Here is a 20,227-nt window from a genome sequence, read left to right on the forward strand (position 1 = left end):
CCTCTTCTTTGTAAGAATGACTTTGGCTCAGGGAAATGAATAGCTGCCTTTGAGCAGAAATTCTGCTGATTCATCTCTTTTCAGCGCAACTTATTGCTTCTTTACCTCTTTTCTGCAGAAATTCTGCTGATTCACCTCTTTTCTGCAAAATTTTCAGCCTTTTCACCTCTTCTCAGCACAATTCTCAGCAGCTTCTGCTCATTTTAGTAGAATTGTCGGTCTCTCCTCCTCTTTCTTGAGAGAATGAGTTTAGCTCAGTGAGATGAGTAACTGCCTTGAGACCAGGAAGGCCAGGTTCGAATCCTGCTCAGGGCGACATGTTTTTTTTCACCACCATGCAACTTTTTGCAACTTTTCATCTTTTTCAGCTTTTCAGCAGACAGCTTCAGCGTTAAGGCATCCACACAGCATTTTCGCAGGAAATGCAAATTTTTCTAGTTACACTTTGTTTCCTCTTCCTGCTCTTGTTCATTTGACAGTCAACAGTGAGTGTTATATCTATGTTTTCCCACAGCATTACATAAAATTCCTGTTCCATCCCCGATATCTACACTGGATCATTTTGGTGAAGTATTTTAACATTCAAATTTTGCCCTTTGGCAAACAAGATCTCTGTGTTAGCAGTCTTTATGAACACAATGAGGAGAGACATATGGGAGAGAACTAACCAGATGTAAGTTTAAACTTTCTCATTTAATTTAATATTTGTTTATATGCAGAGGTCAAATGTAGATGATGTCATTACTCAGTATTTCTGACAGTGCTTCTATTTTTCTGATTTTTATATGATTCAAACATTATAATTAATCTATTTATACTTTGTGTCCAAATATTTTTTTAACATGAGTAATTTTTGAATACAGCTGAGCACTGAAATGTTTACACTACAGTCATCTAGTATGAAAGTTACCCAGACTACAAAAGCTAAAATTTGGGACTGATTGTGGATAAAGGTTCACTCATGAGACTGAATCACAAAATGAGTATGCACTTCTTTAACTAAAGAAAACATTTTCAAAGGATTGTTTTTGTATTTACCATCATGTATAAGTATTAAAAACTGCATAGTCATTGAAATATATCACACAATATAAGACACATATACGTAAATTGTTAAATGCACATTAACTTGTGTTTTTGAATGACCTGAAATTTGGCTCTAATTTACGAGCTGCAGCTCTTTTTTAATCTTTCTCTCTGTCCTCCTCATTTCTTTATTATATGATTATATTGTAATAAAATATAATACTTTCTTTATTATACTTTATTCTTGGCATAATATAAACAGTGAAGCTGGAAGATGAACGCTAACTTTTTTCCACTCAATAAAAGTTAACATGACATAACGTTAACGGGTTCTTGATGGTTAGGGACAAATGTAATCGCATGGCAGGATGCTGTAAACAGACCAAACTTCAGTCAGGAGAACAACTGCGATATGAGGTTAGTGATATACTGCTGCATGGGCTGGGCTGTACTTACATTGTAAGGTTTTAAAAACTGAGCTTTAAGGTGAATTGTAATGATAAAAACCGAGAGAGGCTAAAGGTGATGAGTGACTTTTTAGGGGATTGTTCAGATTAAATAGAACAAAATATAAAGCATTAAAACATGTTAAAAGCACAACAGCCTTAATAAATGCAGAGTAGTTTGGACCCGCAACCAGGTTTCATCAGGTCATCACTTAAATATTAGATATCCCACCTGCTGTGAATGTTTTAATGCAGTACAGTTGTTATTATTATCACTCCTCACATCCTGATTATGACAGTTAAAATAAATAACATTCATATAAGAAATAAAATTGTCTGTGTAAACTGGATGTGGTGTTAAATAGGCCTACACTACTGTACTTTAACGTCAGTCATAAGGGTGGTACTTTAAGAGCCATATATGTTATGAGGTGGTACTCATTGTGAAACGAATCACTGGTTTACAGAAAACAGAAGTATTTTCACAAGGTCTTTTAGACAAACTTGGTAAAAATATGAAGTCTGATGACCTCACAGTATCATATTAAAGTCTATGTGCATAATGATAGTCACCGTTTCACTGAGAGTGATATTTGTTTCCTGCTCACAGAATTTGTTTACAACTAAAAGCAGAAGTAGAGTAAGAACTCAGCCTAATTTGCATCATTACACAAATTTATTAAAAGTTTTGAAAACAAAGACTTTCTCTGTGTATAAAAGTGTAGTGTAATCAGAAATACTTGGAAATAAACATAACCAACCTCTCACACAGACAGCTGGAATATCCTGCAGGCTAACCTGCAAGTCTGAGTTGGATAGGTGCTTAACAGGATGGATGTATCTTAACATTATATATTAAAAATAGTTTTTTGTATTTTATTCAATAATCTTCATTTACTTGATAGTCTGTATCTGAGTAACTGGAAGTGGTCAAACCTAGAGTTTAAGTTATTGTTATAAACACATGCTTCAGATCATATCATGTCACCGGGCTCATATCTATGGGGCTGATAACATCCAGAGTGTGTATATATAAACCATTCTTGTACATTCTTGTTTGCTCAGCAAAATCCCACTTTTAAGTGGAGTTTGGATTAAAAATGAGTAGCTGCAGCTGAAGTAATGATACTCTCTACTTTCTAGAGCAGTGATTCTCAAACTTTTCACAATGAGTATCACCTCAAAAAATATATGGCTCTTGCAGTACCACCCTTATGACTGATGTTAAAGTACAGTAGTATAGGCCTATTTAACACCATATAGAGTTTACACGAGACAATTTTATTTATTATATGAATGTTATTTATTTTAACTGTCATAAACATGATGTGAGGAGTGATAATAATAACAACTGCACTGCATTAAAACATTCACAGCAGGTGGGATACCTGGTCATTAAGTGATGACCTGAAGAAACCTGCTTCCAGGTCCAAACTATTCTGCGTTTATTAAGGCTGTTGTGCTTTTAACATGTTTTTTTTTTTTACGTATTTATTTATGCAAGTTTCAAAAAATTTTTTACACATTCATAACAGCGGGACAGAGGAACACAGACAATAAGGACCAAAAAAAACAAACAAACAAACAAAAAAAACCCAAAACAAAACAAAAAAAACCAACAAAACAAAACAAACACGGCCAGCACGTATTACGAACAGCAGAGAAGAAAAAAGCAAATGGTATACATGTCAAACAACTCAGGATCCAGTGAGTCCAATCCACACTGAAGTTCGAGTCCAGAGATCGTTAGGAGGAGCCGTTTCATAACAGCTATGGGCAACAGCTCAGAATGATAACAGTTAAAACAACATGGTCAGGACCCAGGGCATGGACTGTCGTTCTTAATGTGGTCTATAAAGGGCCCCCATATATTCCTGAACTTCTCCATGGAATCAGACGTAGAAAACCGAATTTCTTCCAGGTATAAACAGGAGACCATCTCCTCGAGCCACCTCTTGAAGCAGGGAGGGGAGGCAGATTTCCACTCACCCAGAATCAGACGTTTGGTAATCACCATACCAAACATAAGGGCCTGTTGCACAGCAAAAGGAAGTGCCAAGGAGTTGCTGGAGCAGCCCAGGATCACCACAAGACAGTCAGGATGGACTTTGTTTTCTGGGGCTATTCAGAGTGGGATGAGAGACAGTCTGTGTAGATTACCTACCTTTGTGGTAACGGACCCGTCCCAAGTGGGTGTCTATAAACCTTCGGTTAAACCTAAAGACCGTGTCTCTGCCGCTCCATCCGAGCCTGGACTTTATTGCCACTCTCCAGCTCAGTTTTGTGTTCAGCCGTTAGCTCCCCAGTCAGTAGCACAGCCATTTGCTTCCCATTCTGTAGCTCAACCGTTAGCCTCCCTAGGAGCACAATTACCTGTTCTGCCAGCCACTCAGCTACCATCACCACTAGCATGGCTAGGACCCACATTTCAGTCCATGGCTCAGTCACAATCTTCACTCGCCCCTCTAAAGGAAGCTATGCCCATGCACCCCTTAAAGGACTGTTTCCACCGCTGTTTCTGTGCAGGGAGACAAACTGTTTCAAAATGGACCTGTTCCTCTAAAGCTGACAACATTAGAGACTGTTACTCACTCCAGGGCTTCCCCAGAGGCTGGGTTACAACCCTCAGCTAACTCTGGACCCCTGGAGGCCAAGATGCCAGCTAGGGACTGCACCCGGCTGTCACTGCCTGAGCAGGGTCAGTGCTCTGCGCAGCTGCAGCCCTCTTTGTGTGTGCCAGAGGCCCGTGTGCCTACTGGTTTTGTGTCACGTGTACCAGAGGCCCACGAGCCTGCTGGTTTTGTTTTGTGTATGCCAGGGGCTTCCATGCCTACTGGTTTTGAGCCGGTTTTCGCTGGGGGAACCGAGGAGCCCGTCCAGCCTTCACTGTCATCAGCAGCTTCAACTGAGGGGTCTCGGGAACCGCTTCAGCCTGCTGCTTTCGCTGGGGGCACCGAGGAGCCCATCCAGCTACCATCACTGCCTGCAGCAGCAGCTCCATCACCGGCTGCACCAGCAGCTGCAGCAGCTCCATCACCGCCTGCAGCTGCAGCAGCTCCATCACCGCCTGCACCAGCAGCTGCAGCAGCGCCACCACCTGCGGCTCCCACGCCGTCGCCTGCAGTGCCGCCGTCCGCGGCTCCCACGCCGCCGCCTGCAGCGCCTTCGTCTCCGGCTTTCACGCCGCCGGCTGCAGCGCCTTCGTCTCCGGCTTTCACGCCGCCGTCTGCAGCGCCATCGTCTCAAGCATCCTCGCCAGCTGCAGCCTCTTCATCTTCGCCAGCTGCAGCCTTTTCATCTTCGCCAACTGCAGCCTCTTCATCTTCGCCAGCTGCAGCCTCTTCATCTTCGCCAGCTGCAGCCTCTTCATCCTCGCCAGCTGCAGCCTCTTCATCCTCGCCAGCTGCAGCCTCTTCATCCTTGCCAACTGCAGCTTTTGCTTCTGCCTCCGTGCCTTCGCCTGGGCCAGCTTCAGAGCCTTCAGCATCACCTGCTTCAGCTTCTGCCTCCGTGCCTTCGCCTGGGCCAGCTTCAGAGCCTTCAGCATCACCTGCTTCAGCTTCAGCCTCAGCTTCGTCCTCGTCTGGTCCAGCCTCTGTGTCTGCATCCTCGTCTGGTCCAGCCTCTGTGTCTGCATCCTCGTCTGGTCCAGCCTCTGTGTCTGCATCCTCGTCTGGTCCAGCCTCTGTGTCTGCATCCTCGTCTGGTCCAGCCTTCGTGTCTGCATCCTCGTCTGGTCCAGCCTTCGTGTCTGCATCCTCGTCTGGCCCAGCCTTCGTGTCTGCATCCTCGTCTGGCCCAGCCTTCGTGTCTGCATCCTCGTCTGGCCCAGCCTTCGTGTCTGCATCCTCGTCTGGCCCAGCCTTCGTGTCTGCATCCTCGTCTGGTCCAGCCTTCGTGTCTGCATCCTCGTCTGGTCCAGCCTCCGTGTCTGCATCCTCGTCGCCTGGCTCAGCCTCCTCATCGGCTTCAGCGTCGCCTGGCCCAGCCACCTCATCGGCTTCAGCCTCGCCTGCAGCAGCTTCTTTAGCATCCTCGCCTGCAGCAGCTTCTTCAGCATCCTCGCCGGCTGCATCAGCTGCATCATCCTCGCCGGCTGCATCAGCTGCATCATCCTCGCCGGCTGCATCAGCTTCATCATCCTCGCCTGCTGCATCAGCTCCAGCCTCGCCTGGTTCGGCTTCGGCAGCAGCTTCGGCCTCACCCTTCTCCTCGTCCTTGCCTGGTTCTGCTGGCACGCCGCCATCCGGTCCACGTCTGGCACCTCATTGTCACTGGCCGTTTTCTAGGCCGCTGGATGGTCGTCATCGCCGATGTAGGCGTCCTCCTGGACAAGGTTGTCGCCGCCACCGCCTTCCGCGTGGCCGGCCTCCGGACCTCTGTGGCCACCACCGCCTTCTGCGTGGCCGGCCTCTGGACCTCTGTTGCCGCCACCGCCTTCCGCGTGGCCGGCCTCCAGACCTCTGTTGCCGCCACCTCCTTCCGCGTGGCCGGCCTCCGGACCTCTGTTGCCGCCAGCGCCTTCCGCGTGGCTGGCCTCCGGACCTCTGTTGCCGCCACCGCCTTCCGCGTGGACGGCCTCCTGAACTTTTTGCGCATCGCCACGGCTTTCTTTGTGGACGGCCTCCTGAACTGTTTGCACGCCACCATGGCCTTCTGCGCTATCAGCCCCCAGGCCGGCCACCTGAACTATGTTTCAGTATCTGCTCCCCTGTGTGTTTTGTGAACGTTTTGTTTGGGACTCTGGGGCCTCCGTTTTGGTCCTGGTCTGGACCCTCCGTCCTGGGCCTCCCACCGCCCGCCCGGGCTTGGCGGTTCATTTGTGTTTTGGGGCTGTCGGGAGCCAGCCCTTGAGGGGGGTACTGTCATGGTCCTGGGTCGGTGACCCTCGCTTTAAGTTTATTATTATCATTCTTCTAGTTTATTCTGATTTTGTATCTGTTCTTAGGGTTTGAGTTGTGTGTTTCTTTCATTCCTACCTGTGTCTCTCCTTTGTGTTCTGTTCGTGTCCCCAGTTGGTTGTGTAAAACAGTCTGTGAGTTTCCTGTTTTACTTTGTAGGTTTGTGTCTCGTTACGTCCATCAGTTCCAGCTGTGTCCCCTCCTGTCTGCCATTTCCTAATTACCTGGTGTGTGTATTTATACTGCGTGTCTGCCTGTGCTCCTCGTCGCGTCGTCTGTGTTCATTCCCTATGTTTCTCTACGTCTCCCTGTTCTGCCGTCCTCATTTGCCATCTCTGAGTTTCTCCCGCTGACCTTATGTTCCAGGTTTGTTTGTTAGTTTCACCCAGTTTAGGTTTATGTTCAGTCCTGCCAGTGGCGTGTCTAGAAAATTTTTGTTGGGGGGGCCAGGTAGGGGCACAGATTTGGAGAAGGGTGGCAGATGTAATTGGCAGATAATGTTAAAAAAAAAATCTACCAACCGTTAACCATCATTCAATAACCCTGTAAACCTAATAACTGAATTTGCTTTTGACTCTTATTAGAATGAGGTTTTAACCACTACGGTGCAAAGTTTTTAGATACTGCGTTGATGAAGTACAAGAGATACAATCAGTGCTTTGTCAGTGTTTACTCAGCATTCAAGGACAGCAATATTTGCATAGTATTTTTACTGACATATAGTGCACATATGTTTTGGGCAAAAACATTTTTGAATATTAAAATACAAACATTTTTAACATACAATTGCCAAATTAGCCAATGCAAAACTTTATCTGCCTATTAAAAAAAGAAGATAATCTTCTTACAAACTGGTGTTTGATTTTGAAACAGGAAAAAAGTGGGGAAACAAATGAAAAGACTAACATTTGAATGAAACCTGAAAGCAAGTAAATACTTTCTATGCTGCCTTATGGTAAACTTTGGTAATATTGATGTATAAAGAACAACACTGGCTGATGATGAAATACAGTCAGCTGCCATGGTGACACTGCCAGTATTAACCTGCAGGGCTGGACTGGGAGAAAAAATTGGGCATTTTGACTACAGACCGGCCCACCAGGTATTAAAGCCATAAAGCCTTTGAATGAAAACAGATGCTGTTGTGACAGTGATGTACACTGTCTTGTTGGTTTACTGTATGTATGATTTCTATCAATTTTACGTCAGATAAAAACTTTGTTCGCAAGATTCAGATAATTATTTAATAAAAGCTAGATATTTTAAATGAGAATAAGTAAGAAAAGTATTTCTTTGTGCCCCCCTTTCCCTGTTAATCCCCTACCTGCCCCCCTGGCATAACTTTGCTAGATCCGCCCCTGCACAGTTACCAGCTGTCAGCTACATAGAAAAGGATCCTGGTGTTATTTGTCTCTCAGAAACAGTTCATAACTTCCCTCCAACTCATTCATGTCACCTAAAAGGTAAACCTGTTTCTCCATCACCTGTTCAGCTCTGATGATTCAGTAAGGACATCTCCTGGTTTCATCTTCATGTTTCCCTCTCACCACATATCCAAACCGACATCATGACCAGCAGCTTTTACAGCTGTGGCTCCAGCAAACATCAGCTGATACTAGAAATTAATATTAAATAAATTCTAACAACAGCTGATCAAGCTTAAACGTGCTGCTGTTGTTTAGCGCGACATCCGCTGGTTTCCTCTTTCTGGCACAAAGTGGGCGATAAACAAACAAGAGAGAAAAGCCGATCAGCTGATCATTGATCAGTTTCATGATTGAAGTAGCAACAGGAGAGGGAGGGGAGAGAATGAGAGGAGAAGAGGCAGCTGCAGCGTAAAGACAGAATAACTCCAGCTTTGTGTCTTTTTCATTCTAGCTTAAGTTCGGGACAAACTGCGTCTCTTCTCAGCTCAATACAAAACCTGTAATATTGTCTCTGAATGAGGGACCATTCCATTTTTAAGGAGCCGTTTGCAACTCTACAAACTAACCTTATGAATAAAATAAAGTTCACCATCAGTAACATCACAGCACCCACCCAGCTGTATATAAACTCCATCATGCTAGCAAGTACGCAGTAAGAGTTATTGTAACTGACTGTAAAAAGTCAGCACAACGAAAATAAACTCCACCTAAACTTGGTTTATATCTGACCCAGATAGACTGCAGGTCATAACTTCTTACCTGAAGTTCAGTTCACCTGACACTCGGACCAGCAGCCTCCTCGGGTCTCTCCTCCTCCTGCCTACCCTTCCCTCATCCACCTGCTAGCCGCCGTGGAAGCTCCGCCATGCCCGATGGCCAGTCCAGCTATGTTAAACTGTTACTCTTTCGCCGAAAAACTGTTTTCCGTGGTGCTGTCTTTCGTGCTTGGCTCTCCTACCTTTGCTAACATGATGCTCATAGCGCAGAAGCCGATGCTGCATTCACTTACACTCGGATATCTGAGCTTCACTGTGAAAACATAATCGTACATTTGATATTTCACTGGATTTTATTGTTTTGGCTTCGGGGTGGCACCTGGGGTGGCCAGTCTGGTTAGGGGGTGGCCTGTGCCCCCCAGGCCACCCCGCTGGACACGCCACAGAGTCCTGCCCTCACTTCTGTTATTTGCACTGTAAATAAACCTCCACTCGCATCTCCATTACCGTCTGCATCTTGGGTCCTCATTTATTCATCACACGACTGCTGCCCCAGTCGTGACACTCATGGTTGGTAAGGACCGAGGAACGAGGGCAAGCGTAAAGCAACTTAACCATATTCAAAAATTTCGACCCAAAACCGAATTTGTCAAGAGTAGCAAACAAGTAAGTCCATTCCACCTGATCAAAAGCCTGCTGGGCATCAAGTGAAATCACCGCAGAATTGGGCAGTGTCATTGAGTACATTGCATTTAAGAGACATCTAGTATTTGAGAAAGAAAATCTATTGGGGATAAAACCCGATTTATCAGGATGAATTAAAGAGCCTATATGCTTATTTAACCGGTTGGTTAGGACTTTAGCAATTATTTTTTGGTCTGAGTTGAGAAGACTTAGGGGACGATAGGATGAAACATTAGTTTCGTCTCGGTCTTTTTTCAGGAGGAGACATATATGGGCATCGTAGAAAGAATGAGGGAATGAGCTGTTTACCGCTGCGCAATTTACCATCCGAAGTAGCAGGGGAGCAATAACGTCAATATGTGTCTTATAAAGCTCAATCCCAAAACCGTCCGGGCCACAAGCTTTACCGTTAGGAAAGGAGCAAATTGCATTTCTAATTTCCTCCAGCGTAAAGTCTGCATCGAGTGAGCCCCGTGCAACATCAGAAAGAGTCGGGATGTCTAAAGCATTAAGAAAATTAGTGATTTCAGTAACTGTGGCACTGATACTAGATGTATATAACTGACTATAAAAACTACGAAATCTGTCATTTATCTGTTTGTGATCAGACAGCAACTGGCCAGTTGAAGAGAGAATTCTGTGTATCGCCCTATCAACTTGAATGCCTTTCAGCTGTCTGGAAAGCACCTTGTCAGCCTTTTCACCAAGCTCAAAATGCTTCTGTTTTAATCTACGAATACAATTCATGACCTGCTCCCCCAACATGTGGTTGTAGTCATATCTCAATTTTAGAATGGTATTAAGTGTGTCAGCAGCCCCGGTATCGCGATACTTCTCCTCCAACACAGCCAGTTCTGCCTCAATATTAGCATGCAGCCTGAGTTTGTCCCTTTTCTGAGCAGCTTGATAAGCAATAATATGACCTCTAATAACGACTTTAAAGGACTCCCAAAGAACTGAGTCTGAAACTGCACCGTTATTAGGGATGGGTATCGTTTAGGTTTTATCCAATACCAGTAGCAAACTGGTACTTTTGAAACGGTGCCGGTGTTTAAACGATGCTCGAACCGGTGCTTAAAGAATGGAGAACACAAAATTGGTCACAAAACCTCTCGTGTTCAGCTGTTTTTTTGTAAAAAGATAACAATGTTAGCCTTTTCTGCAGCTATAGAGGATATGTGGTATCACTCTTGGCTGGAAGCAGTGCTTAAACAATGGAAAAACACAAACTTTGTCCAAAAACCTCTCATGTTTAGCTGTTTTCCACTTTTTCTTTGGTCATTTTAGCCTTTTTGGCCAGGGTGAAGGGAGTATCTGCCATCAAACAAGAAGACAGCCGCATGTGACTACGACGGTGTTTGCTAGTTCACCTTACATGCATTAATTATTAATGCATGATCATATAATTAACGTGGTTAGCCTACTCAACGTAAATTACACACGAACAACATTAAGCTATTCACGCAGAGAAGAATGGCTGCTGCTTCCATCATCATCCGTCATCATTTCTGCTACTCTGGCAGGTCTAGGGGCCAGGACTCTACTCTTCGGGTTTTGGGGGGATGTTGCTAACTCCAGGTCCGATAACAGGTACCACACCCGCAGTAGATGTGCACGGTGTGAGGTCTCGCAGCAAGCTATCAAATACGGTGCATTTCTCGGCTTTTAAAAAAACGCTATGCGTCACCAGGTGTTTCATCAGATTCGAGATGTTACCTCCTTTGACAGTATCACAGTATCAGCTTAAAGCACTTGTTGCAGGCTGCTGAGTTTGCATCTTTTGCTGTGAAGTACAGCCAGACTTTTGACCGCTTCGCCTTGGGCATTTTTAATCTGTAGCTCTGCTCTAAAAGAACGTACGTACCTGGGCCCGCCTACTATCCTCGGAAACGTAAAATGATTGGCTAGAATCCAAAGTGTATCACAGCTCAGGAAAAAAAAGCACCGAAATAAAGCACCGAAATGTGCGCTGCTTTTCGGTCTGGTTACTACCGTTTATGTCAGATACCGGTACCCATCCCTAACCGTTATCATAGAATTGTAAAAATTCTGTAATTTTAGTAGATAGGTAATCCGTAAAAGAGTCATTTAGATATAAAGAGGGGTTGAATTCCAGAGGTTAAAGTCAATTACCGTTGAGAGAGGTGCGTGGTCCGAAACTAAAATACTATGATAAGTGGAACTAACCACTTTCGAAATAAGCCTGGAATCAATAAGAAAATAGTCAATTCTACTGACAGTGCCATGGACAGGGGAGAAGAAAGAGTATTGCTTTTCTAACGGATGTTGGTGCCTCCAAATGTCAACCAAGTCCAAAGATTTAGTAAGAGTATTGAGTACAGAAACAGCTCTCAAAGTTGGGGCCAGGGACGCGGAGGACCTATCCAACAATGGATCGAAATAACAATTAAAATCACCACCGATAATGATATTATGGTCATTGTATTGTGAAACAAGATTGAATATTTTACTAAAGAAGTCAGGGTTATCAAAATTAGGGGCATAGATGTTCAAGAGGACTACAGGGATGGAGTTGACCGTACCTGTAACAAGTATGAACCTCCCACCTGGATCACATGTCTGATTTTTGAATATAAAAGGAATAGTTCTGCGAACAAGAGTGGCAACCCCTCTCGCCCTGGAAGAAAAGGTGGACTGGTACACCTGTGACACCCATACCGATCTTAATCGCCTCTGCTCTGAAGGTTGGATATGGGTCTCCTGTAAAAAAATAATTTCAGAAGACAAAGATTTTAAATGCGAAAATACTTTACCACGTTTAAGAGCTTTGCCCATACCCCGACAATTCCAGGTCGTAAAAGTGATGTGGCTCATCCCCAGATTAAGTGAGGGGATGACTTACAACAGTGTGGAAGGACAAAATGAAGGCTTTGACATTTGGCAAATAAAAAGCTGGCACTTACATCAAAAAAAGAAAACGACACATAATTAGAAACATGTAGACACCCCCCCCCCCCCCCCCCCCCCCCCCCCCCCCCAAACCGCAAAAGAAGAAAGCGGAACACCCCCAATATCCAACAGGGAGGCAGCCGGGAACCAGGGCCAGCCTGACTGAACACTAATACTCCAAAAAAACCATGGAACCCCGTGCCCCCCACATATAATCTATTTAACAAACATAAAAAACAAAATTGTGCACAAAGTACGAAAGATCCAACCCAAATATCTAGATGGATATAAAACTGTTTAACTGGTGCAACAAAACTGCAAATATGGAGAAATGAGACGGAGCATACAGAAACATGTGCATATTCCCAAAATCACAACATAACAGAAAAACTGTAGAAGCGGAACCCAATAGGCAAAATAGGCACTATACACGTTTCAGTGCGGGAAAGACATGTACTCTACAGTATGTAAATCACAGTATGCGCACCAACAAACCTTTATATTGCGCATTAATCAACTGAGGACAAAGATGTTGGATCAAAACATTCAACATAGCTGGATAGACAACATTACAACAGAAAATGAGCAAATATGTAAATATGTCGTGAAATTAGTAAGTCACTTGTGAATTATTATTCATTTGCAGAGCCTAAGGAGTAGTGATGGTAAATTTGATTCTTTTTACTGAATCGAGTTTTAATGAGTCACTCACCAAAGTGAATCGGGTTTTTTGAGTCATTTGAGTCACTGAGTCAGTTGACCAGAGAGTGCAAAAAATGTACATTTTCACTCAAACTTAATTTGTTTCTCTTTTAATGTAAATCCTACTGCTAAGATGAGTGATTCTTAAAGAAAACAACTATTTTATATAGCAAAAAAGAGCAAAAGAATTTCTAAACGGAACATTTCTTTTGTTTATTTTTATTTTATTAGTATTTTCCTTACATGTGTCAAATATATATTTTCTCATCTAAATGTCCACTGAGCTGTGCGCCAGGGGGCGGTAGTGCGCCTTAACATTGGTTGCCAACGAAGAAGAAGAAGAAGTAGCTGCGAGCCAGGAGGGAGGGGGTGAGTGAGTGAGTGAGTGAGTGATTCGTTCGCTCTATGATTCAGCACAGGAGGGAGGGGGTTAGCGAGTCATGAGTGATTCGCTCGCTCTATGATTCAGCACAGGAGGGAGGGGGTGAGCGAGTCATGAGTGATTCGCGCGCTCTATGATTCAGCACAGGAGGGAGGGGGTTAGTGAGTCCTGAGTGATTTGCTTACGCTACGATTCAGCACAGGAGGGAGGGGGTTAGTGAGTCATGAGTGATTTGCTTCCCCTACGATTCAGCGCAGGAATGGAGGGGGTGAGTAGCTCAAATGTGCTGTTAGCATGTTAGCAGAGCGTTGCTACTGTAAACCGAGGAGCTATTGTCTTGATGTGAGCTTCTACTCAGGGTTTTTTCTTCCAGTTCAGAGCAGAAATGTTTTTGTTAAGATACTGGATGTTGTGTTTTTCTTCACAATTTGAATTATAAGCTAGATATATTTCTACTAGTGAAATTAGTTTGCTAACAGCAACAGGGATGAGTCAGTGAGTCAGCTGCGCTTGTGAATCATGATTCACGAGTCAGTAAAGTGATTCTCGAGTATTGAACGATTCGTTCATGATTCGCGCATCACTACTAAGGAGTCAGCAAACCGTGCAGCTTCCTCCGGCGACATAAAAGTCTTCGATGTGTTGTTATATTCGACTTGGAGCTTTGCGGGAAAGCGAAGAGAGCACTTAGCACCGGCGTCGGTCAGCCACTTCCTTACACTAGCAAGGGCCTGCCGCTGCGCCGAAACCTCCGCCGTGTAGTCAGGGAAAATGGAGACTCTGTCACCGCGGTACAGCAGAGGAGACCGTTGCCTGCTGAGTCGTAATATGTCAAACACATCCCGATCGTTGTGGACTTTAGCAATGATGACATGTGGCCGTTCATTGGGCTGTGGCTTCGGTCTCAGGCTACGGTGGGCTCAGTCTATTTTTATCGGCCTGCTGAAGTTCTCATGACCCAAAAGGGGTCGGTTGGGTTGCCTTTCTCATCCCCTTCCTTAACTCCCACAATCCTCATGTTGAGTCGGCGAGAGCGCCCCTCCAGATCGTTGACTTTAGCTTTGAGGAGAGTGTTAGCCACCTGTAGCTCTTTGCACGATGCTTCAAGCGTTGCTAATCGGCTATCGTTAGCAGACATAGCTTCATCAAGGTCTTCAAACCGGCGCTCAGACTCATGATATTTCTTCTGGAGAGAAGTTAGCGTTGCATCAATTGCATCGAGACGGCCCTCAACCGACTTCTTTAACCCGTCCATGAGTGAGGTTATTTTGGAAAGCTCAGCTCCATGCTTAGCGATAGCCGCTAATATGGCATCATTACCGGCCGCCGACTGGCTCGCCTTGGACGTATCCCTCTGGCTCTCATCTTTCTTCGGCATGATGACAAAAGATCAGCTCCGACAGTCCACGAAACGAATTTTAAAACTACCCAGCTAGGAATAAATTTAAAGTGCAACTTTATGAGTGAGATGACACGGAGAGCTCAGAAAACACGTCTACTCCATAGCTGCACACGAGCGCCCCCCCCCCCACCCCCTTTTAACATGTTTTAATGCTTTATATTTTGTTCTATTTAATCTGAACAATCCCCTAAAAAGTCACTCATCACTTGTCCGAAGTGATAGCAGTGGTGTATCTTTTAATTTTTGCTGTGGTGGTTAAGCTGCCAGACTTTTGGCTTCGTGGTTCGTGCGTCAGCGACACGAAATACCATCATGTGGTAGCCTCGCTGGATCCGCTGTCCACTCGCTGTGTGATGACCCTCCTCTGGGATACCATCACCCAAGGGAAATACACCGCTCTCAAGGCGCTACTGCTGAGGGGCTCCTGAGGGCCGAGAAACTCCTCTCTCTCTCTCGGGCCTGGGTGATGGTACCGCTCTCGAGCTCATGGAGAGCACGCTGTCCTTGCTATGAATGGATGACGGCGGATTCCTCTTCACTCTCGTCTTCCTCCGACAGTTGCCGGTGCAAGCTGGTCTGGCCAACTCCCCACTGCTGGCCGCGAAGGATTACCGCTCACTCACAAAAGAAGCGGATCGCATTCTCCTGGCTACTGGGAGCTTCGGCAACCAGGCAATAGTTCCCGACTCACTGACAGCATCTCTCGCGCCTCCACCGATTGTCACGGGCGCCTCCGATTCATCAGTGGTGGTTGGAATCGCGGCACCGTGGAAAAGGGCTGTGTTTTTACCATCAGCGTGACAGCGCCGTGCCACCTTTGCAGTCTTAAGGCCCAGGGAAAGGAGCCTTCTAGCGCTCTGTAGCAGTCGCGACAGCTGGCGATAAGGAAAGGCTGCTTTTCATAGTAGACTCACACTCGGGGAGACATTTTCTGGTTGACTCCGGCTCCCAGAAAAACCTCTGGAACTCTCGTGTCATCTTTGCACACCTCCAAGATGTTATTATTTTTATCTTAAAAAAAAAACAAAACAAAAAAAACCCCTGGAGATTTCCTGCGTACCACCAGCGAGAGCCCAAGTCCCACTAGTGGTACGCATACCACCATTTGAGAAAGAGTGTTCTAGAGTATATCAAGTTCTCCCTGTGCCTCACACCCAGTTTAAGATAATGGATGAAGTTATTAAGCCCAAACAAGATAGACATGTTTATGTTTTTGTTCATTGGACAGTAAGCAGTGTAGTGGTTTCTGCCCCCTTTTCTCTTTACTTCTAAACATCTTTGAATCATATTTGCAAATAAACCGTTTCACAACTGGAATATTAAACAAATCCCTCCCACCAGTCGATCATTCAGGGAAATTTCAGGGAAATAGATGCACTTTTGTATTTTAATATTCAAATCCTGACCAGGACAAAAAAAGAGCTCCCTTTTACTGTAGAGAAGAAATTATCAAACGTAAGTTTAAAACTTGTAATATGATTTCATGTTTGTGGTACAGCGGTGATGTGTAGACAATATCTGAAGTATTTTGTCTTGTGTTGAAAAAAAAAAGAGATTATTATGGGCAGCTCTCATTGAAAAGATGAACAGGCTTAAAATAACCAGAGCTTTCAAAATGAGTAACATAAATAATTTTATCAGCTTGTTAATGAGAGCCTGAATTAATTAATTAAAAAAAAAAGAATTCACATCTTTTTTTGGTCATAATGGTTCACTATTTTTCTTTAACTAGCTGAAAGTGCATGAAGTGTGCATCAAAGAAGTTCTGTGAAAATCTTTGTTTCTTTGAGCAATAAAACATCACTTTCATCTGTCAGATCAAAGATGCAGTGGAGTCTGTATCTGTTTATTCTGATGGGTAAGTGGATTGTTTTACCAAATATAGCCTATGCAATTTATAATGAATATAGATTACTACTTCACATGTTTTTTTAATTATTTAAACTTGATTTGCTGATGGGATGATTAGTTTTTTTCCTATCTGGAGTCACTCAGTCTTCTCATGTTTGACAGTTTTTACCTGTAATGTTTGATTTACAAATCAGATTTTTCAGTTCATCATATTTCTGTATTTCAGGTCAGTGTTGCTTCTTTACATGCCAACAGTATGAGTACCACTTTATTGATGAAAACAAGAGCTGGTCTGAAGCACAGAGATACTGCAGAGAGAATTATACAGACCTGGCCAAAGTGTTTGACATGACAGACATGAGCAGACTCCGTAACTCTGCACAGAATCAAGGAGAAGCCTGGATTGGACTGAACAACAACACAGATGGAAACAGGATGTGGCATTGGTCTCTGCCAGGAGTGGAATACATTCATGATGACAGCAGCTGGAATCTGAATGGAAGACAGAATAACGAAGGTTACGGGAACTGTGTGAGGAAAAGAGACAAGCTGGCAGATGCTTCATGTGATCATCCTATGTGGTTCATCTGCTATGATGGTGAGGAGATGTAAATAATATTAAATATCATTATAATATAATTATATAAAAATATATGTTATCAAATAATTGTGAATTGAGAGAAAAAAAACAGAGTTTCAGGAGACAAGTTATTGAGGGATGTCTTTGTGTGCTTTTCTGTTTGTTTTACAGAAAAGAAGACAGACAAGAAAACATTGTATTTGATTAAAGAATTTTTTAACTGGACACAGGCTCAGAACTACTGCAGATACTATCACACTGACTTGGTCAGTGGACTCGATCAGGTAGATGGAGAAGAAATGAAGGCTCTGTTCAATGGCGGTTCCATGAGTGTGTGGGTCGGTCTGTTCAGAGACAGCTGGAGGTGGTCAGATGGGAGTAATTTATCTTTCAGATACTGGGATATGGAGTTATTCAAAGATGAACAAAGCAACGAGAAATGTGCTATGACTCTGTTAAACAGATCAGGAAATTGGAGCTCTGATGAATGTGTCAAAGAAAAACCCTTCTTCTGTTATGATGGTGAGTTTTTACCACAAAATGTCTCTTTTCTTGGAGCACTGGAATAATTCAGATCAGAATATTCTGTTCATATATATATATATATATATATATATAGAGAGAGAGAGAGAGATAGCTATATAGCTATATATATATACATTTTAAGTCACTTTTTCATGCTTTTTAGTTTTCTTTGAGAAGTGAATATATTTAGCTGAGCTTGAACAATTTGCTACAAATATGAAAGTCTCAGCAAGTTCAGAAACATTTCTCTTTGCAGTCATAGACAAAAATCACAGCTAACTGTTTAAAGAAAATTACAAACATTCAAGAATGGTGACAATGAAAAAGACGAATCAATTAAACAGATATTGAATGAGGTGACACAATAGTTTCCCTTCCTCCAATGAGGTCTAGGTGTGAATCTGCTGTATGGTATGATTGATTTTCAACCTTTTTTTGCGAATGATAAAGCTGTGTACATAAAATCAATGCCACAAAATCAAAACAACGACATTCACACCTCTCCTCATATTTGTACTAGTATTAATTTTGTTTATGTGTCCAATGATCATCTTATTTATTTGTTTGCTTAAAAGATAAAGTGATCCTGGTCAAAGAAAACAAGACCTGGGAGGAGGCCTTGTACTATTGCAGAGACAAATATCTTGACCTTGTTTCCATCACCAACCTTGAAGACCAGCAGTGGGTCCAGGAAAAGGCCAAGAATGCTTCAACTCCTTTTGTCTGGCTGGGGCTGCGCTACACCTGCACTCTGGGTTTCTGGTTCTGGGTCACTGATGAGGTGGTTGAATATAAAAACTGGGACTCTGATGGAACGACCGATGGCTGTGACATGTCTGCAGCCATGGAGAGTGGAGAAAAACATAAATGGTTCAATAAACTTGATAATAATCTGTTTAACTTCTTCTGTTATAAAAATTAAAAGCACTCAGCTCAGTGGTAACTGGCTTGTTGTTTGTTTACTGCTATTTACTGTTATTCTTTTCATTTCTCGCTTTTAATAATTTACTCAACTTGTATTTGGTGTCAGTGAAATTTTGATTCATAAAAGGATTCTGGGAAATATAATCCACTGTGAAATGCTCCTCACAGTGGATTTTTGTACTTTGGCTGTACTTTGTATTTTATTTACTGTATTTTCTCCCATTACACCAGTAAGGTGGTAATTTTCCTATACTTTTATATCCACAAGCTATCTAAAAGTTTTCCATATGTGATGTCAAAATGTGGTGATGGTTCTCTAATGTATGAAATTATGTATGATGTTTTGTAGAATCAAATTAACAAATTCTCAGTTGAATAAACTGTTAAAACACAGGATTATTCATCTGTTTATTTATTGCTTTTCTCATGATTGTCTGGGTACAATATCTTAGGATATTGGAGGAAACCTGGTCTTGTTAGGAGAGACGGCATCCATCCCACTTTGAATGGAGCAGCTCTCATTTCTAGAAATATGGACAAATTTATTAAACCCCCCAAAATATGACTATCCAGAGTTGGGACCAGGAAGCAGAGTTGCAGTCTTACACGCCTCTCTGCAGCTTCTCTCCTCCTGCTACCCCCCCAAAAACCCATCTCCATTGAGACTGTGTCAGCTCCCAAACAGACAAAAAACAAACAAAAAACCAGCAATAAACAACTTAAACATAAAAAATCACAAAGAAAGAACAATACAGTATCCACATCTGAACCAAAGAGTAAAACAGTGAAATGTGGATTATTAAATATTAGGTCTCTCTCCTCCAAGTCTCTGTTAGTACATGACTTAATAATTGATCAACAAATCGATTTACTCTGCCTTACAGAAACCTGGTTGCAGCAGGATGATTATGTTAGTTTAAATGAATCAACACCCCCGAGTCATTCTAACTACCAGAAACCTCGAAGCACAGGCCGAGGGGCAGTGGCGTGTCTAGAAAATTTTTGTTGGGGGGCCAGGTGGGGGCACAGATTTGGAGAAGGGTGGCAGATGTAATTGGCAGATAATGTTAAAAAAAATTCTACCAACCGTTAACCATAATTCAATAACCCTATAAACCTAATAACCGAATGCGCTTTTAACTCTTATTAGAATGAGATTTTAACCACTACGGTGCAAAGTTTTTAGATACTGTGTTGATAAAGTACAAGAGATACAATCAGTGCTTTGTCAGTGTTTATTCAGCATTCAAGGACAGCAATATTTGCATAGTATTTTTACTGACATATAGTGCACATATGTTTTGGGCAAAGACATTTTTGAATATTAAAATACGAACATTTTTAACATATAATTGGCAAATTAGCCAGTGCCAATGCAAAACTTTATCTGCCTATTAAAAAAAGAAGATAATCTTCTCACAAACTGGTGTTTGACTTTGAAACAGGAAAAAAGAAGCTCTCTGCTTCTGGTTGTATTTTAGCCTTCTTAAGGAAGAAATTCTCAATATTTTGAGATCTTTTCTATTCTTTTATCTTTACTGGTTGGCCCTGAAGTAATAAAGCAAAAACTTATGTCACAAACAACAACTTTCCTGATGACTAGAAGTCAGGGATGTCAAATTCTGGCCCTCATGGGCCCCTATCCTGCACGTTTTAGATGTTACCTATACCAACATAGCCAATTCAAATCAAATAATCCCCAAACACCTAGTTGTGCACAAGTCTGTAAATGATTCTTTAAATCAGCTGTG

The 20,227-nt window shown here is 43.0% G+C and overlaps 1 protein-coding gene across 1 annotated transcript in view; it reads left to right on the top strand.

Annotated features, from left to right (window-relative positions):
• LOC100709484 (C-type mannose receptor 2) overlaps positions 1 to 18,492 on the top strand; it is a 75,527-nt gene extending 57,035 nt beyond the window's left edge. Inside the window, exon 4 of the mRNA XM_025905668.1 lies at positions 18,128 to 18,492. Coding sequence (XP_025761453.1) covers positions 18,128 to 18,474 — 347 coding nt within the window. The 3' untranslated portion in view covers positions 18,475 to 18,492. The remainder of the gene's footprint in view (positions 1 to 18,127) is intronic.
• Positions 18,493 to 20,227: the final 1,735 nt, after the last annotated feature.

Source organism: Oreochromis niloticus, linkage group LG3 (genome assembly GCF_001858045.2).
Source record: "Oreochromis niloticus isolate F11D_XX linkage group LG3, O_niloticus_UMD_NMBU, whole genome shotgun sequence".
Taxonomy (NCBI): Eukaryota; Metazoa; Chordata; class Actinopteri; order Cichliformes; family Cichlidae; genus Oreochromis; species Oreochromis niloticus.